Below are 17,863 nucleotides of genomic sequence, written 5' to 3'. Positions count from 1 at the left end.
GATTCCAGTCAAAAAGAAAAATGGCACATGGCGATTTTGTGTTCATTATCGATGTCGGAATACTGTTACCAAGAAGGACGTGTATCCCCTGCTACGTATTGATGACGCCATGATTCCTTACATTCCGCCTCCTATTTTTCCTCAGTTGACCTGCGATCAGGCTATTGGCAGATCCCCATGCACCCGGAAGATAAAGAAAAGATGGCATTCTTCACCCCAGACGGGCTGTATGAATTTAATGTGATGCCGTTTGGATTATGTAATGCTCCAGCCACGTTCGAAAGATTCATGGATACAGTTTTGCGCGGGCTGAAGTGGCACATTTGTATGTGTTATTTGGACGATGGAGTGATATTCGGGACAACTTTTCATGAACACAACAGTCGACTAGAGATTGTCTTGGAGTGTAGTGAGAAAGCTGGTCTGGTACTCAATTCCAAGAAATGTCGTTTTGGAGAACGCCAGACTGTGGTACTTGGACATCTCATAGACAAGGATGGAATCAGGCCTGATCCGAAAAAGATTGAAGCTGTCACTTGTTTTAAACCGCCGAAATCGTTAAAACAGCTCAGGAGTTTTTTGGGGCGTTGACCCTATTTTCGGCGTTTTGTTCCGAAGTTTGCTGATCTAGCATATCCCCTTACGTGCCTTCTGCAAAAAGATGTGCCCTTCAAGTGGACTGCCGATTGTGACTCCGCCTTTCGTCAGTCAAAGTTTATTTTGACATCAAGGCCAGTACTACGCCACTTCTGTCCATCAGCTCCAACAGTGCTTCACACTGACGCCAGCGAAGTTGGAATTGGTGCTGTGCTCATACAGCCCCACAATGGCGATGAACATGTCGTTGCGTATGCAAGCCGTTCTTTGAGCAAGGCTGAGCGTAATTACACAGGGAATGCTCAGCTGTTGTATTCGGTGTGCGAAGGTTTAGGTCATATCTTTATGGATGTGCATTTAAAATTGTGACAGACCGTCATTCCTTATGTTGGCTTGTAAACCTTCGTGACCCCTGTGGACGCCTTTCGCGGTGGGCTTTGCCCTTCAAGAATTCAATTTTACTGTGTCTTTTAAGAGTGGTCGTAAGCACGGTGATGCTGACTGCTTGTCACGGTTGCCACTTGAAACTACTGATTGCGACAATGAGGTCTTGGATGAATATATAGCTACTATCTCTACAAGTTTCCCTGATGTTGGTGAATTCAAGATTGCGCAGCGGAACGACGAGTTGGCGCCGCTTTTTGAGGCAGCAAGTTCCCGGAACCCTATGACCTCATTCTGCATTCGTGACGGTGTACTATACAGGAAGAACTACTCGTCAGTAGGAGCGCGGCTTCTTCTGGTAGTTCCTAGAAGTCTTAGGTGTCAGGTTCTTCGGGTAATGCACGACGATGCCACAGCTGGACACTTGGGTTTCACAAGAACATTGCACTGGACTAAGGAACGTTTTTATTGGCCGAAGATGCGTCAAACTACTCAACGTTATGTGGCCAGCTGCCTCCAGTGCCAGCGTTTCAAGCACCCAACCTGCTCACAGCCGGGTCATCTTCAGCCTATAACGCCACCACGAACCCCATTCGAACAGGCTGGAATTGATCTTCTAGGACCGTTTCCCCGTTCCTCCAACGGAAACCACTCGGTCATAGTGTGCGTAGACTATTTTACGCGGTACTGTGAAACTGCTTCTGATGACTCGCTAGACTTCGCACTCTAGCCTCCCAGCAACGCTACAAGCAACGCTATGACAAGCGTAATCAAGATGTTAATTTTGTCCCTGGTGACTTGGTGTGGCTTTAGACGCCGTTGCGTAAGCGCGGCTTGTGCCAGAAACTGTTGCACCACTATACTGGCCCTTTCGTTGTATTGGAACGCCTCAGCGCAGTAAACTTTGTAGTCTCTCGCGTGACCACCCAAGGACGTCGTTCTTGGAAGACTCAAGTAGTCCACGTGGCCCGCATGAAGCCCTTCTATCAACGTGACGAACCTTGACTCGCCCGGCGGGCATCGTCTGCGAAGGGGGCAGTGTCACGCACATCCCGCGGTCCTTATTGAAGGAAGATGAGGTTTGGCGGAATAAGGAGAAGAGGACGAGGAAGCTGGGTCTGTCCGCTGTGGTGTGCTAATCTCCAGCGTATCCTACCATCTGTGTAAATAAACGTCATAACAATATATATATCTATATATATATTAAAAAGTTGGACTATAGATATGATACACATGTATGTATGTGTATTATATATATATATATATATATATATATATATATATATATATATATATATATATATATATATATATATATATACATACACACATGGCTGTGTGTGTGTTTAGGTATATCGAACATTCCGCCTTGCACAGTTCAATTTGCAGGCATTTTCTGCTGCGCAGTATACTGCAAATATTACTGTTGTTCTTCTAGTGTGTGCACAAGGGCGTACAGTGCTTACATAAGTTATTTACGTTTATGAAAAGCTACAACATTATTTATATTAACACGAAGAACATGCAATTATATACAAAACAAGGGGGATTACACTCTCTCATTACTTTTAGCTAACAGGTCTTCGCGATGAGTGAAGTGGGGCTTAAATTGTAAACAGCTCCGACCATTTTGTCACAATCGAAGCACAAAATGCGAGCGATGCTTGCTGCTTCCAAGCCACCCGGGTATTCGCTGAATTGGGATAGTTCGTGTATTATCAGTGTATAGGGAGTGCGTTTGTGGAAATACATAGCGCTGGTTTCAGTGTTTATACTATTGATTTCTTTATTAAGTACGAATTTAGGGTCTTGAGAAACTACGCGATGTCTCCGTAGAAATATCAATGCGCGCATCGCGACACAAAATTTAAAAAGTTGGACTATAGATATGATGCTGACACCTGACTGCTTTATAATTGAGCAACAAATGACTGATCAAATAGCGCTCGACCATCACCCGATGTTCTTTGACTGATGTGTGTTTTCAATAACTTCTCACCACTCTGAGACAGCATGCGCTCCTGGAGTGGCTCATATCCTATTTCCCGCAACACGGCGACTGCAGTGGAGCAATGATCTGGCGGAGATCACAGCGGCACAGTGATGCGTTCTACGTTCCCGTGGCTGCGACAGGCTAGACAAGGAGACGCGACATGTTTCACAGTAGCCCGGTGTGGCGTAGTGGTTTGAGCCTTCGGCTGGGGATCAGAGGGATATTTGTCCGATTATATATGGCCAAGAAAGGTTCTTTCTTCAGACGCAAAAACAGGATAGGAACTTCTTTTCTTTAAAAGGTAAAAAAGCAACTGTCAGCAGTGCCGTCCTAATGATTTAAAATATGTTTTAACAGTAAGCCTACAAATTACTCCACGAACACGATCACTATCCAAAATATTTCGATTTCAACCTACATTTATTTTTTTGGTAATGAATACTGTCCAACGAAAGTGTGCAAATTGGTTGCTATGTGTGCATGTTGGTTAAGTTTATATATAGAGCTTTTAAATAGTTTACTACAAATTACCGGAATGAAATAAAAGGTAGTTTCATAAAGCATAGTATAGATATACCATCCTAGCTGGGTGAGCCAGGCACCGCTATGTTTCGTTTTATTAAAGAAGAAATCTAAGTGCTATTTTAGGTATTTAATTCAACTGTGCTGGAACTATACCGAAGAACGTCGCACCCTACATCGAATCATCGCAGCCTACCAATCTTAAACCAACGGGTTGACTTAGCGCTTCAATCATACTCTCGGAGAGATGCTCACGATGTAAGTTCCCGCCATTCACGTGTACAACAGCCAGTCGACCACTGGCTTTAGCTATTTCTTTCTGCTTTATAGCTGTGAAACATCGTTCACGAGTGACACAATTTACCTCAAAGTCGCAATGCCTCCAAGTGAAGTCCCCTTTTTGAAATTGCCAAGCATGCTTGGAATGTCCCTAGTTGGCCCAGTTTTTTACATCGGAATTTCAAGGCCTCCAAAAGCATCGCCCAGAGAAGATCAGGTACCGCAAGTTTTCTGTACAGAATCCCTAGTTTTTCTGTGGGTTCCTGGCACCTCACTACGATTGCCTCCCAAATTTAGCACTGACGAAGAGCACGGACTGTATCATATAGTCTACCAAACATTCTCATTAAATACATCGCGGTGCCGCTCGCTGCCTCTTCGGACGTGTGTCATTTGGGTCGAAACACTGCCCACGTAACCAGCTGCCTCAATACTGCATATATCCGATTCTCTTTACCTCGCCATAGGTCGGCATTGTTCCTTCTCTTTGCTTAGTGATAATTGTAGTGAGCCATGCCGGCCGCATCTCAGGAAAACGAAAAGAAGAGCGACGAAGTGCCGCCGAGTTGCTCGAGCTCGCTTTTATGCCTAGACAGGCTGTGTTTCCGTCGCCAGCCGCTCAGTTCAGGGAGAATTATATTCCCCGTTTAGTCACTGGATAAAACCCCTTTCAAAACAATAAAATCACGCACAACACAACAGGCAGTAATATATGAGATTATGAACACGACACGAGAAGAAAAAGTGAAACGAGCAGTCCGCACACGCCGATCAGGGCGAATTCGCAGAATGGGGTGTTGGCTAAGGGTCACTCGGTGAGGGAAAACAATTATTCGCAGTCTGTAATTGGCCCTAACGCGCTGGCATACGAATTGTGCAACATATTCCGGCTCTTGCTTCCCCCCAACCAAGCTGGCGCGATTCATGTGGGTCATGACGCTCACAGTCTTGATGAACAACAGGGAAGAGAAATACCTTCATGCCTGCAAAAGCACCCTCCGATTTATCACACTCCAGCTTCAGCGCAGAACATGAGATAACGCATGAATCGCCGGCACAGGATGGCACAGCAGAATTCCCGGCGAAAATAAAGGTCGTATTCTTGGCCCAAATTATCTATACAACTCGGAGCCTCTTTCATCTCTTAATAGCCGTGTTGTGCTTTTCTTTTGCGTTTAACAAGAAAATCCCCATAGTGAGCTACGAACGTTAAGAGCATGCATAGGTTTTACGCGGGAGGTCTCCAGTATCACGCTTCGCTTCACACTTTCCAGGCTAGCTGGACGGTGGGACCGTTCTCTGTTACCTCAATTTTTCTGTGCGCTGCAATGTTTCCTCGGCACGACAACTCGTTATCCCGGCTCATTAATGCTGCTGCCGTAGAAAGCTTATAATTTCACAGAAACTGTGTACTGCAAACCGATTTGCTTACGATAGCACACAACTGCACACCGAGATAATGAGCTTCAATGTCTGTATTCACCGAGAGTAAAATAATGCATTTAAAAATTTACTCGAATGCCTGTGCACTCACAATGAAAACAAATTGAGGGTAGAAATACGTAACTCGCTTTTCTCCTAAAATTACACAAAACAGCGAAATTAATCCTTTCCAGCGATCAATAACCCTGCCAAAAAGCGAGAAACGACTTCATAATAGAAGCGCTGACAAAGCTTTGGATATTGAATGAGATGAACTGTAATTGCAACCAGAAAACGATAAAAAGTTCCAACGCTTTTGCATAAGGGGGAAGCCCGAAGAATATTAATAAATAGCCTATTCGCATGCTTTAGTATTTATAATTAAGTATTAAAATTTATAATTTATACTTTAAGTATTAAAGTTTATAATGAAGCAAGTTGTATTTAAGCCTTATGAAGAAAGGCAGATGTTTGGTTCTCTACTTACTAAAAATCGAATAAATAGTTTCTTTATTTGCAATAAGTTTTGTTTATTTTTATGTTTTTAAAATTTTGCTGATTTTGAATGGCTCTGAAGAAAGCGCTTACACGTCTAAGCCACATAATTTACCAGAAATAAAGAACAAAACCTGCATAATACCGAGAAATTGCTAACATGGCCACACTTAGGCGCATTGTATCAAAACGTGAGGCTGTAATACATCTTTTTTGAGGGCATGGTATGATATTTCTTTTTATAGTTTTAAACATACTAATGCAACATTTTGAGGGTGCTGAGAAATATTGGGGATTTTAATATAAATTATTATTTGCAATAAAACTTGTCAATTTTTATGTGTTTTAATTTTGGACGAGTTTGATGTGGTGGTGAGAAAAAAGCTTAACAGTTTAGAGATAAATATTTTGCCTTAAGCGAAAACTATTATGCGCACAATTGAGAGCAACTGATTATCTCAAACCACCCGACTGCTTAGGGCCAAAATGTAGGGCTTAGTTTTTTTTGTGTGTCATTTTAGCAGCCCGTCGCTCCTAGAGCAGTTTGCGATTTTTTGTACAATTATTTTGGCTAAAAAAAGCCTTTAGATCTTTCAAATTATTAATTCTGCAAAACTTTATTTAGTGCAGAATTGATCGATTATAGAATTCAACTGCGCAAGCACAGGGGCTCTGAACTTGAATCTTTCTGAAAAAGTAAAACTGCTCTTTAAAACTCGCTAGGTACGATTTGTTTAGAAAACCAATCCGCATGTTGCACTACTAGCGATTTCTCTATGTCGAAACATCGGTACCCCATGCATAAAATTTTCTTTAAAATAAATAATCAAGGGGCCTAAATCGCGTTCTTGTCCGAACATGCATCAAGTTCCAACATAGTTCTTAATGGGCCTGAGAATGAGCTAGTAGCAAACAATGCACAGCCGAAAAAATCTTTCCAAGAACAACAAGTTAAACTACTGGAATATTTCACGAATGATATTACGATGCGCGAGATATTATTTCAATTGCTACCTTATTGTCATGCTGTAATTCGCAACCAAAGAAACACCGACATACCACAGTCCTTCGTCGAAACACAGTAGCCATTTCTATGTCGGGAATAGCCGGTATCGCATGCACATCGAAATGTGTACTGGGTGCACAGCAACATATTTACTCCTGGACACATGGGTTCAATGATGCCTCCCCACCAGCAGTAATAACTTTTGGTACCTTGCTTACACGCTGAAAAACAAACAGTGATGATGACATTACATCAGCATGCTCTTCACTCTCATTTACAAATAACGTTAATACTACAAAAGTTTTTTAAGGGCAAAAGGTGTTACTCGCCGCATAGGTTGCTTGTGTATAGAAGAGGGTATTTCTGAGCGTAAATCACCAGGAAAACTCTGGGGTGTAATTCTCAAGATAATTTTTCAAAAGAAATATGACTAGTTATTATTCCTGTGAGACAGTTGACATTACATGCAATGTATGCCTGAATTGCGCTTTTTTCTGTTCTTTCAAGCCAAATGCCAATCTTTTCCGTTATCAGCAGTGCGTCGTCGGAAAAATAAATCAGTTTTCGTTTCTTAAATAGAAACTGGATGAAGTCAAGGGACCGTAAAGGATGCTCTTACTGTCTACAGATTTAGAGTTCGTTCAAGATGTGAAATCTGTTTTTTTTTCTAAGCATGAATTTTAGCTGGTTAGGTTTTCAGTTAAAAATGATAATAGGTTTCAAAAAAGAGAAATGAGGACGCGACTCTTTCTGCTGTCCGCGCCAACTATTTCACAAATTTCTGATAATCCATTCTCGCACAATCTAGAACATTTTTATATCAAATTATTAAACGTGTGCTTTGTAAAGACACTGTGTCAAGGAGCCTGAAGGACATCGAATTCCTGTCATCATTACTGAGCGGAAGCATAAGGCACGTAGTTTATCAGACGGCATAAAATACCCATAAGGTTCTTGAAAGGGTAATAAAAATCATTTGTACGCCGAGCAGTAGCATATCTTCCAATGTGTACGATTTCTTAACACTGTACCTTGTCACTATGTAGAGAAGGTTCTACGTAATTCAATAAAATGAAGCAAAGTACAAAAGTGCGTTGGGTGCTATGGACTGACATATGTTTCGCTTGCGCTCAGGCTAAATACGCTATCGTGTAATTAGTTATTTTTGTGTCGGTCCTGCGGACGCCTACTGAAAAATTATGTACACTATCGGACACTGTATCCTTTCTACAACTCAACGCCGGAGTTGCGCAGTGATTACGGCATTCGATCGACTACTGTGCCCAATGATGCGGGATCGAATCCTTGCTTCGGAGGCCGCTTTTCATTTGCTGCGAAAAAGCAAGGCTGCCGTGTGCTGTGCGATGTCAGTGCACGTTAAAGAACCCCAGGTGGTCGATATTTCAAGAGTCCTGTACTACGGCGTCTCTCATAGCCGGACTCGCTTTGGGACGTTAAACCTCACAAAACCAAAAGCCAACCTTCCTAGAACTCGTGTTCGGTTTTAACACTCAATGTGATAAACACGTTGTGTACTAACTATTAATCTTGTCCTGAACCTGAATTTTTGACTATGTCGATTACATATCGCTAAATTCCTCATTTATAGCCTTAGCAAATCTTACGCAAATACATTATGCATGTAGTTGCAACTTAATGGATGCCTCACGGGTGGCAGGTTCAAGGAACGATAAATCAAATAATCTTTGCGCACTCAAGATTTGATACTTAATATTGCGCTTTGTAAGTAAAGAAGAAAAGCACAGTATCTGTCGCAATTTTTCTTTGGACAACTGACCAGCGCATTAAGGCAAGGGAGTGAGGTGACTGAAAGCGGAAAGAGAGAAAAGGGTGCCGGTAGTGGTGGGTTACGGAGTAATTTTGGCTACCTGGGGATCTTTGCTATGCTGTGACATAGCACAACACACTAATGTCTCTTCGTTTTGCCTGCTCGAAATGCAACCGCTGGCAGTGGGGATAGAGTCCGGGAACAGCGGCACAGTAGTAGGGCACCTCAGCTGCTTCACTACCGCGGCAACGCACAGTTGTTAAGTCTACTTTTCATCATCATCATCATCATCAGCCTGATTATACCCACTGCAGGGCGAAGGCCTCTCCCATATTTCTCCACTTAACCCGGTTCTGTGCTAGCTGCATCCACTTGACCCCTGCGAACTTCTTAATATCATCCACCCACCTAACTTTCTGCCGGCCCCTGCTCCGCTTTCCTTCCCTTGGAATCCAGTTTGTTACCCTCAGCGACCATCGGTTATCCTCTCTTCGCACTACATGTCCTGCTCATGTCCATTTCTTCTTAATTTCTACTAGAATGTCGGTAACTTGAGTTATTTCTCTGACCCACTCTGCACGCTTTCTATCTCTTAATGTTACCCCTACCATTTTTCGTTCCATAGCCCTCTGGGTTGTCCTCAACTTAAGTAGAACTCTCTTGGTTAGCCGGCACGTTTCAGCCCCATAGGTGAGTACAGGCAAGATGCAACTGTTGTATACTTTCCTCTTGAGTGACACCGGTAAGCTGCTAGTCACAATCTGCGAGTGCTTGTCAAATGCGCTCCATCCCAATTGTATTCTTCTTGTTATTTCCTTTTCGTGGTCCGGATCTGCGGTTACTACCTGTCCTAAGTAGGGATATTCGCCTACTACTTCCAGTATTTCGCTACCTAATGTAAACTGCTGTTCCTTTCCGAGGCTGTTGAACATTACCTTAGTCTTTTGCATATTGATTTTCAAGCCTACCTTTCTACTTTTCCTGTCTAGGTCATCAATCATTAATTGCAGTTCATCCCCCGAGTTGCTTAGCAAGGCAATGTCATCAGCAAATCGCAGATTACTGAGGTATTCTCCATCTACCCTGATCCCTAACTGCTCCCATTCCAAGTCTCTGAATAGTTCCTCTAAACAAGCTGTGAATAGTACTGGGGAGATTGTGTCTCCTTGCCTAACATCTTTCTTTATGGGAATTTTGTTACTTTCTTTATGCAGAACTATGGTTGCTGTGCAGCCACTATATATATCTTCCAGCACTTTCACGTACGGCTCGTCTACCCCCTGATTTCGCAATGCCTGCATCACCGCCGAGGTTTCAACTGAGTCAAATGCTTTTTCGTAATCAATGAATGCTATGTATAAGGGCTGGTTATATTCCGAGCATTTTTCTATCACCTGATTGATGGTATGGATATGATCGATAGTAGAGTAACGTTTCCGAAACCCTGCTTGATCCTTTGCTTGACTGAAGTCTAAGGTTGTCCTGATTCTATTAGCGATTACCTTAGTAAATACCTTATACGTAACAGACAGTAAGCTGATTGGTCTACTTTTCCGCAGCAGCTAAGATTTGGTTATTCCTGTCCTCGTTTTGTAGTTAGCTTTCTATTTATTCATTCGGCAGTGATCTAATGCGAGGTCGAATTAATATGTTCTTCAGACTCTTCACAGTTCATTCTATGTCATTTATGGGAACATTTTGCAATTGCTCGAGTTGCAACACTTGTTACCAGCGTAAACCTTCCGATTATAGGTAAGTTGGCAGCTTGGCAAGGATTTCTTGCCAAGCTTCTCATTAACGCATGCCCTGCTCCGTTAGAGGAAAGCAACGATCGATTCTTCACTCCCTTGGTACTCGCAACGCAATGACTGCGTTGTGAGCATCAATGATCTGCAACGCCTTCTATAGCAGACACCACCAGGCAGGTACGGTATGAGGAGGGGATCCTGCACGCAGCCCCTGGTAATCAGGGCGTGTAGCAACGAAACTGCTTCCTGTAATGTATGAAGCCGAGACAAGTGAACAAGTAGGGCTGCAATAGAAAATCGCATATATATCCACTCTGTTAACGTCTGCCTGTTTTGCACACGTTGATGTACTAGTCACAAACTCGAATGCATGTTTGTCAACCAGAGTACCTAGGCATGATGAACTGTACTTTGTTTTTGGGAGCTAAGCATACCATGAATGCAGTAGCGCTCCATCAAGTGACCATAACCCATCGACAGCTTCGAAAATGTACAGAAGGCTAAAAGAAAACCTGATGTCACACATCACACCTTTGTGAACAAGTGCAAAAAGATATGTTGTGATTTGTCTCGAAACATTTACATTTCATAAATTACACTCCCTTTTCGCGCAGATTGGCCTGCTTGTGCGAATATCAAAATGTCTCTTCGACACTAGAATTAGAGGCCCATTCTTCGTTGGTGGTGCAATTTATTAAAAATCCGTAATTATCACTATCGGCGCCTTCTTCCGTGTTATAACGTTTACACACCCCTGTCCCGAAAAGCCTCCACCGGTGCAGTAGGCGGCAAATCTGAAAATTCCACGCTGCTTTAAAGACTAATGATGTCATTAGCCTTTAAAGCAGTGTGTAATTGACAAGGAAATCACATAGCATGGATATTTAAAACAACTCTGATTTCAATAAAACATACGAATTTGTGAAGCGCCAATTTTAAAGCATCAAACATTGTAAGGAGAATCCTCAAATAGAAGCATGTCAGAAAGGAGCAATTATTTTCAAGTAATTTCAGATTGTGGGCATTAAGGCAGGCCCTTTCAATGCCATGCGGAAACTAAAACCGAAACCTCATAGAGCCGCTGAAATAAGGTGTGTTTCAAGGCGATCCAGGAAAGCGGGGTTGTGCATACGACTTACGATGGTTTGGTTTGGCTGTTTACTAACAATGCAGTTGTAATTCTTGAAACACATTAGAGATGCAAGCAAAAATAACAGCTGCGGGATGGAAAATGTTTAAGGAATGTGATGCACACCATCGAATTTATGCAGTCACTGACTGCCTAAAAGATTGTGTGATTTGAAAGTGAGCAGTGTAGCTTCCTGGTACCTGAAGAGAGGGTGTATAGATCATGTAAAGCAAGCTGGTCAATTCTCGCACAATATATTGCGCCGATAGCACTGCCGTCCTAGGCCTCTATTTCCAGCCGCTTAGTTGCGAAACTCTGCCCACTCTGCTTTTGTAGTATACCAAACGTGTTTTATCCAGGTGGCGGCTAATGCGAAACTGTTCCGAGATCTCACTGACCTTTTCTAGTGTTGTGGTGACAAGACAATGCTAGGCTGTCTCGCCTTGCGGTGAAGGCATCCGAGACATAAAAAGAAATAAACAAAAACGAAAAATATGCCTTTTTCGACGGGTTGCAGCGGATCACGCTATTGTCGAGTCATCAGATAACGCATTACTTTGCTTTGTCTAATAAATATTTGCCAAGCTCTGTCATGGCCAAGAAAATAGCAAAGGGCCGATATTATACGGGTTCCAACAACTCTTCAGCTAAGCTGCAAGAAATACAGCAAGGTACTGATTATGCAATCAACTGGTAGCGACCTATGCTTGCGTTAAGTTGTCCCCTCTAGAGCACACAGTTTCGCTTTGCACATATTCATATCGTGGCTTTTTCTCGACCATGAAGCACTATTGTTTCCTCATCAGCGGTAACAAAGCACATGGTTCGAGTTCATTTTAACTTCTCAGGGCTGCCTTTATACTTAACGGAATGCACTAAGAAGTGAAACAAGTTCTTCCTGTTGTCGGATCAAGGAGAAATTTCACGGAACAGCTCACGTGTAGGAATTTTCGGGGATTGCTCGTTTTTCTGAAGTTGTTTTCTGTTTCTCCAATTTCGCATGCTTTTATGAAAAGAACATGGGAGTTGTTACTTCCAGCAAAACTCGTAGAAGAATCACATAGTTTACCCGGGTTCTAACATCAGCAATGGCAGGGTTTTCGAGGATGACCGATGTCAAATCACGCTAGCAGCATGGATATAATATCTCTCTTTCGCTGCTCCATTGTCGAACTTTTCCGAGTGCTGTTGAAGTGATGCGGTGCAGGCGCCTAATTGTTTTCCCGGGAGGTGTGCAAGGTAATTTCATATCACGCAAGTCAGAGAGCCAGGAAAGTTGGTGTGTTTTATCAAGGCAAGTACAAAGTTAGGCCATGAAATATGTGCGCCTATCGCATAAGCAGGGAAGGTTTAAACTGTTTCAGCAAGCCTTCACTTGTCTTGTCCAAAAAAGACGAAATGTACCACAGAACAGTTTGCCATATTTTGATTAGTTTTTGCTTGTATTGTAATATCCTAGTGTGCGCATGCACCACCTAAGTTCATTTATGTCACTCGTCTTGCCTTTTTTTATGTCTGTGTTCTTGTTACATTCGCTAGTCTTTTTAGTTAATAATTTTCACTGCACGATTGGTGGAACGAGAAAGTGGCACTCGAGCTTTCTTTTTCCTCTTTATTCGGTGATACCTCACTTCTGTGATGAAAACATGTGTCTATTTTTAACCATTGAATGGAACGTACGGTCGATATCGCAGTTCCTAGAAATGTTTTTTTGAATAGAACACAATGTATAACCAGCATTGTGCACATTGCAGAAAAGGGCAGTCAAATACAACTACAGGAGTTACTCAGATAGAAATGCTGCTGATTACAGCGATGATATTACAGCTACAGAAAAATAGCTGAATGTAGGAGAATGGTAATGAATGATCATTCTGTGATGTTTCAACTTTATTGCCATAGTAGAAACTCGATCAAGCTGTAATAAACAGCACTGTTTGCTTGGTAGCTATGTTTTATGAGGAGTTGTTTTTCAGAGCAGTCGTCACTGATTTCGCAACGTTTCCTCGTGAAGACATCAGCCGATACACTGAGCACTTTACATGTGAACGCTGGCGCTTAGGCGGTGTTATACTGTACGAACAACTGTCTTAACCGTTCATATTTGCGTGATACTTTGATGGATTTTTTACATCCTCTATCACACGCCGCTGTGGCTCAGTGGTTAAACGCTCGACTGCTAAATTTACGGATCCTGAGAAATTAGACTGTCGTTAAAACAACTTGGATTTGAGCCTTTAAGCTAGCGTGGGCATCCATGGAATCTGCTAAGCACCTGTATAATTATATCCACATTTCACCAACTAAAATACACAGCAGTAAAAACAAATCTTTCAAACTCCGGTGTGGTGATAATTACGAGCTTGGATTTGTTCTACCCAGGCTGTCTTATGAAGAGTTGAAGAAAGAAGGTATAGAAGCTTACAGGATGCTACGAGTTTGTCTTCAAATTGGGACTGGTTTTCGAAGCTAGAAGTAAATGACCAAATAAGAAGCCAAAAACAATGATGTGATGACACAAACTTGCATCCACAGAACGCATTTCATCGCCCGCAAAAGCTGGAAGAGAGTTTTGCCGAACGGCGCAAACGCGTCCCCAGCTGGAAAATCAGAAGATGCTAAATTATTGTGGGATAATGTGTTCAAATTTGGGATCGCCAATGACCCCCGTTGTAAAAAGAATATAGACTTGATGACGCTTCGCTTTCTCCACGAACCTGAGAACTACGAACTAACATCTATGTAGAAATCATCAGCGTGAAGTTGTTAAAACACGTGGTCATCAATTCTGCTCAACGATGCTGCCAGATATACCAGACCCGAAATGCACAACCTTCGTTTTGCGTCTTGACCAGACATTAATTTACCACGCAAGCCACGGCTAACTGTCAGGGGTATAGCCCGCTTCATAAAAACTTTGAAATCGCTCAACTCGACTTTATATGTTTTCATATCTGTTAACCGTATATATTTCTCTATGCAGATGTTACCTGACGTAGGTTTTGCAGACTTAAGTTGGTAATTTTTGTTCGAAAAGGGTGCAAAACCATGCATACCTTTCAAGCTATCTTGCCTGAGCGAAGCTACTAATTTGAGATTGTAAATTCTTCCGTTCTGCTTCCAGTTGCGCGAAGGGTGCCGACGCCTTGTAGCAGATACATACGAGTGTCATTTAAGCTTGAGTTTTCAGCTAGTTAGAGAAGCATGCTTCTACCAAGCTTGTTATTTCAGTCACAACAGTTCTTTTATTAAAGGTAAAACATTTGCTTCTGAGACTCAGCGAGTGAAACACCGTAGAATCTTTATTTGGCTCAGATTTATTTATCCGATTTTATTTGGTACGTTCGGGGAGCTGGGAGAATCAGGTAGCCACAGGCGTGTTTAAGGGCTAGGGGGGATATTGTGCTAGAAAAACTGGCCACCCTATATTCGCATGCCTGGTGACATAAAAGGTAACCGAACGATTTACGAACGCGAACGTTACCAGAGTAAATAAAAAGGGGATGCTAAGGGCTGAAAAGTTACAGACCAACCAGCTTCTCAACTCTTACCTAAAATCTTTCCAATAAGGGCATAGCTAATACAAAAAGGGCAACCTTAGACTTCGATGAGCCAAAGGATCAAGCAAATTTTCATAAAGGGTGCTCTAGCATGAATCATATTTACGCATTTATTCAAGTTACCCCTAAAGGGCTTCGAAAGTAGGGTATTACATTGGGGGAGGGGGAAGTTCACAATCAGCCATGGGAAAGCAAAATACTCGGACTATTATCCAGCCCTTATACATAATATTTATTAATTGCGAAAAAACGTTTTGCTCAGTTGAACCCTTGACAGTCATGCTGGTGTGCGAAGTCAGGGTTTGTATGAATATTATGTGAATGTATTGGGTGATATCTATAGTGAATGGGCAGCAACCATGGTTATGTATGGTCTTAGTCGAAGAAACACGATCGCTGTAGTAACAGTCACAGCTTGCTTGGATGAAGTATTCAGAGACATGAAATGGAAGAAACTAGGAATAGGGATGATAGGGAATACCTGAAATAGCTGTGATTCTCTGAAGACATTGAATTGGTAAACATCTTGGGGTATGAATTGCAAACATTATCACCTAGAGAGGAATAGGAGAGATAAGCCTAAATGTATATATGCACGAAACTAAAATAATATTCAACACCCCTGGGAAGGAAAAGTAGTTTAGAATAGTAAGCGAAGCATTGCCTTCTTAAGACAAGTAATAACCGCACATCCTGACCACGTAAGGGAAATAACTATGAGAATATGATTTTAATCAAGCGCATTCGATAAGATGTTGCACATTGCGTCTAGCAACTTGCCGGTATCGCTCCAATTGAATGTATATAGCAGTTGCATCTTCCTCAAACTCACCTATGGGGCTGAAACGTTGAGCCTAAAAAAAAAGTATTCTATTTATGCTGACGACCACGCGAAAAGCTAGACAACACAACGAGGTTAATGTAACGTTAGGAGATGGGTAGCTTGCAGAGTGGGTCAGAGAAATGAATTCAGGTAATAATATTGTATGGGAAATCATCAGGAAAGAGCCATGGGTGAACATATAGTGCAAATAGAGGATAACAGATGGTTCTGGAGCTTAAAAGTTGGGTTTTAAAGGAAGAAAGTCATAACTAGGAAGCGGGCGAAACTTATGTGGCGCGAATGATTTTAACAAGCTCGCAGAGGTCAAGTCTATGCAGAGGATAAGCTGAGAGGCTTTCATTCTACCGTGGCTAGAGCCCGGCTGATGGATGGTGATGATGATTTGACACCGTTACCTAGTGGTTGTATTTCCGCTGTGTATAGCTGCATGAGTCCTACTTTGCAAATATATCATGTACAGTCATGACCAAAATGAGGGAAAAAGCTTTTCACAGAAAATTGCAAGTATTAGCTGTATTTTTCCATAAAATATGAGGAAGGCTTCTGGATTGATGCATTTAGAAGGATACAAGTTCGTGAACAGAATAAATGAGCCTGTCAAAATAATTATGGAGTTTATAATAAATGAATGTTTAGGTTCTGTTGTCTTACATATTGCTCATGACTGCACGATGTTCTAAAAGCGTAAATTTTCGTGCTGCAATGAAGAAACATGTGTCACGGATTATCAGCACAGTGCCTGCCTCGCCAAATTGAGGTCCCGGGTATTAATCACAAAGCTGCCCACGTTCACTGAATCTTCTGTACAGCTCAATCGTTTTTCTTTTTCTTCTGTTTTATTAGGGCATCCTGTCCGAGAGAGAGAGAGAGAAAACTTTTAATGAGAATAATAATCAGTAAGAACTCGCAAGAGCTGGGTGGTCGGTGCCCCTAGTCCAGGGCTCCACTGGCAGCAGCTGACTTGCGGACTAGCTGGATAATCCAGGCTTGCTGGTCCAGGTTGTCGCTGGTCAGGGCCGCTTCCCACTGCTCGTGTGTCGAGCATGGCACTAGTAATGTTGGGTCAGGTTTGTCCTGGCATTCCCAAGAGATGTGATAGTGTGGGGCTTGCACCGCACCAAGGACAGTAACTCGTGTATTTTATTGGACTTATCTTATTTAAAATGTGAAGATTAGGGAATGTGTTCGTATTTTTCTCCAGTCTATAGCGTCCGAGGAAGGAAGTTGTTTGTGTGGTGGTGAGAAAATTCTTCTTTCTAACCGTAGGTGTTCCAGCTTGTCGCCGTAGGGTCCTAGGAGAGGGGTGGGGTAGGGATGGGGATCCGCCCGGTTTGTGAGAGCTCGGGCTAGATCATTCGCTACCTCATTTCCTTCTAGGCCTTCGTGTCCAGGTGTCCATGTAATTGTGTGCGTCTGGGAGATGGAACGTAATATTGCGCACGCTCTTCTGTGAGGCTTTCTGGCCAGGTAGTCCCTGCAGGCTGGTTGGGAGTCCGTCACTACGTGTGATGACTTTTTTTGGTGGTCTTGTGTTTTTATGGTGACGGCTATTGCCAGTGATTCCGCTTCCGCAGGATCCTTGACATAGATCGAAGCCTGAATAATTGGCCTCTTCTGGTGGTCAACTGCAGCTATTGTGAACTTGCCAGGCTCGCCGTAAGCCCCTATGTCCACGTAGACAACTTCCGCGTCTTTAGACAATTGTTTTTCCAATGATTTGACTGTGGCTTTCCTTCGACCCTTCTGTAACTCATGGTGCATGTGCGTGGGTATCGGGTTCACATAGATGTTGTTTCTTGTGGATGTCGGAATTTGTGATTTGATCTCAATTCTTAGTGCCTGCCATAGCCCTAGTTTTGAAAGGATTTCCCTACCCGCCTGCGTTGTTGTTAGGCGTTGTTTCTGACACTCTAGAACCGTCTCCTTGAGCTCCTCGAAGTTGTTGTGCACTCCGAGTGCCCAAAGACATTCCGTTGATGTTGTTGGGGGGAGGTTTAGGGCCGTTTTATAGGCTTCTCTTTATGATAGTGTCAATGGCCTTTTTATCAGTGATTCTAATTTCGTGATATGGGAGCCCGTAGGTAATCCTGCTATC

The 17,863-nt window shown here is 42.6% G+C and overlaps 1 protein-coding gene across 1 annotated transcript in view; it reads right to left on the bottom strand.

Annotated features, from left to right (window-relative positions):
* Positions 1-17,863, bottom strand: part of LOC146188378 (uncharacterized) — a 94,805-nt gene that overhangs the window by 65,655 nt on the left and 11,287 nt on the right. The window contains exon 2 of the mRNA XM_084603099.1: positions 6,752-6,919. Coding sequence (XP_084459225.1) covers positions 6,752-6,919 — 168 coding nt within the window. The remainder of the gene's footprint in view (positions 1-6,751; positions 6,920-17,863) is intronic.

Source organism: Amblyomma maculatum, chromosome 5, assembly GCF_055883805.1.
Source record: "Amblyomma maculatum isolate TAMU_Amacu chromosome 5, ASM5588380v1, whole genome shotgun sequence".
Lineage (NCBI taxonomy): Eukaryota > Metazoa > Arthropoda > Arachnida > Ixodida > Ixodidae > Amblyomma > Amblyomma maculatum.
This window is presented reverse-complemented; position numbering and strand designations above follow the sequence as displayed.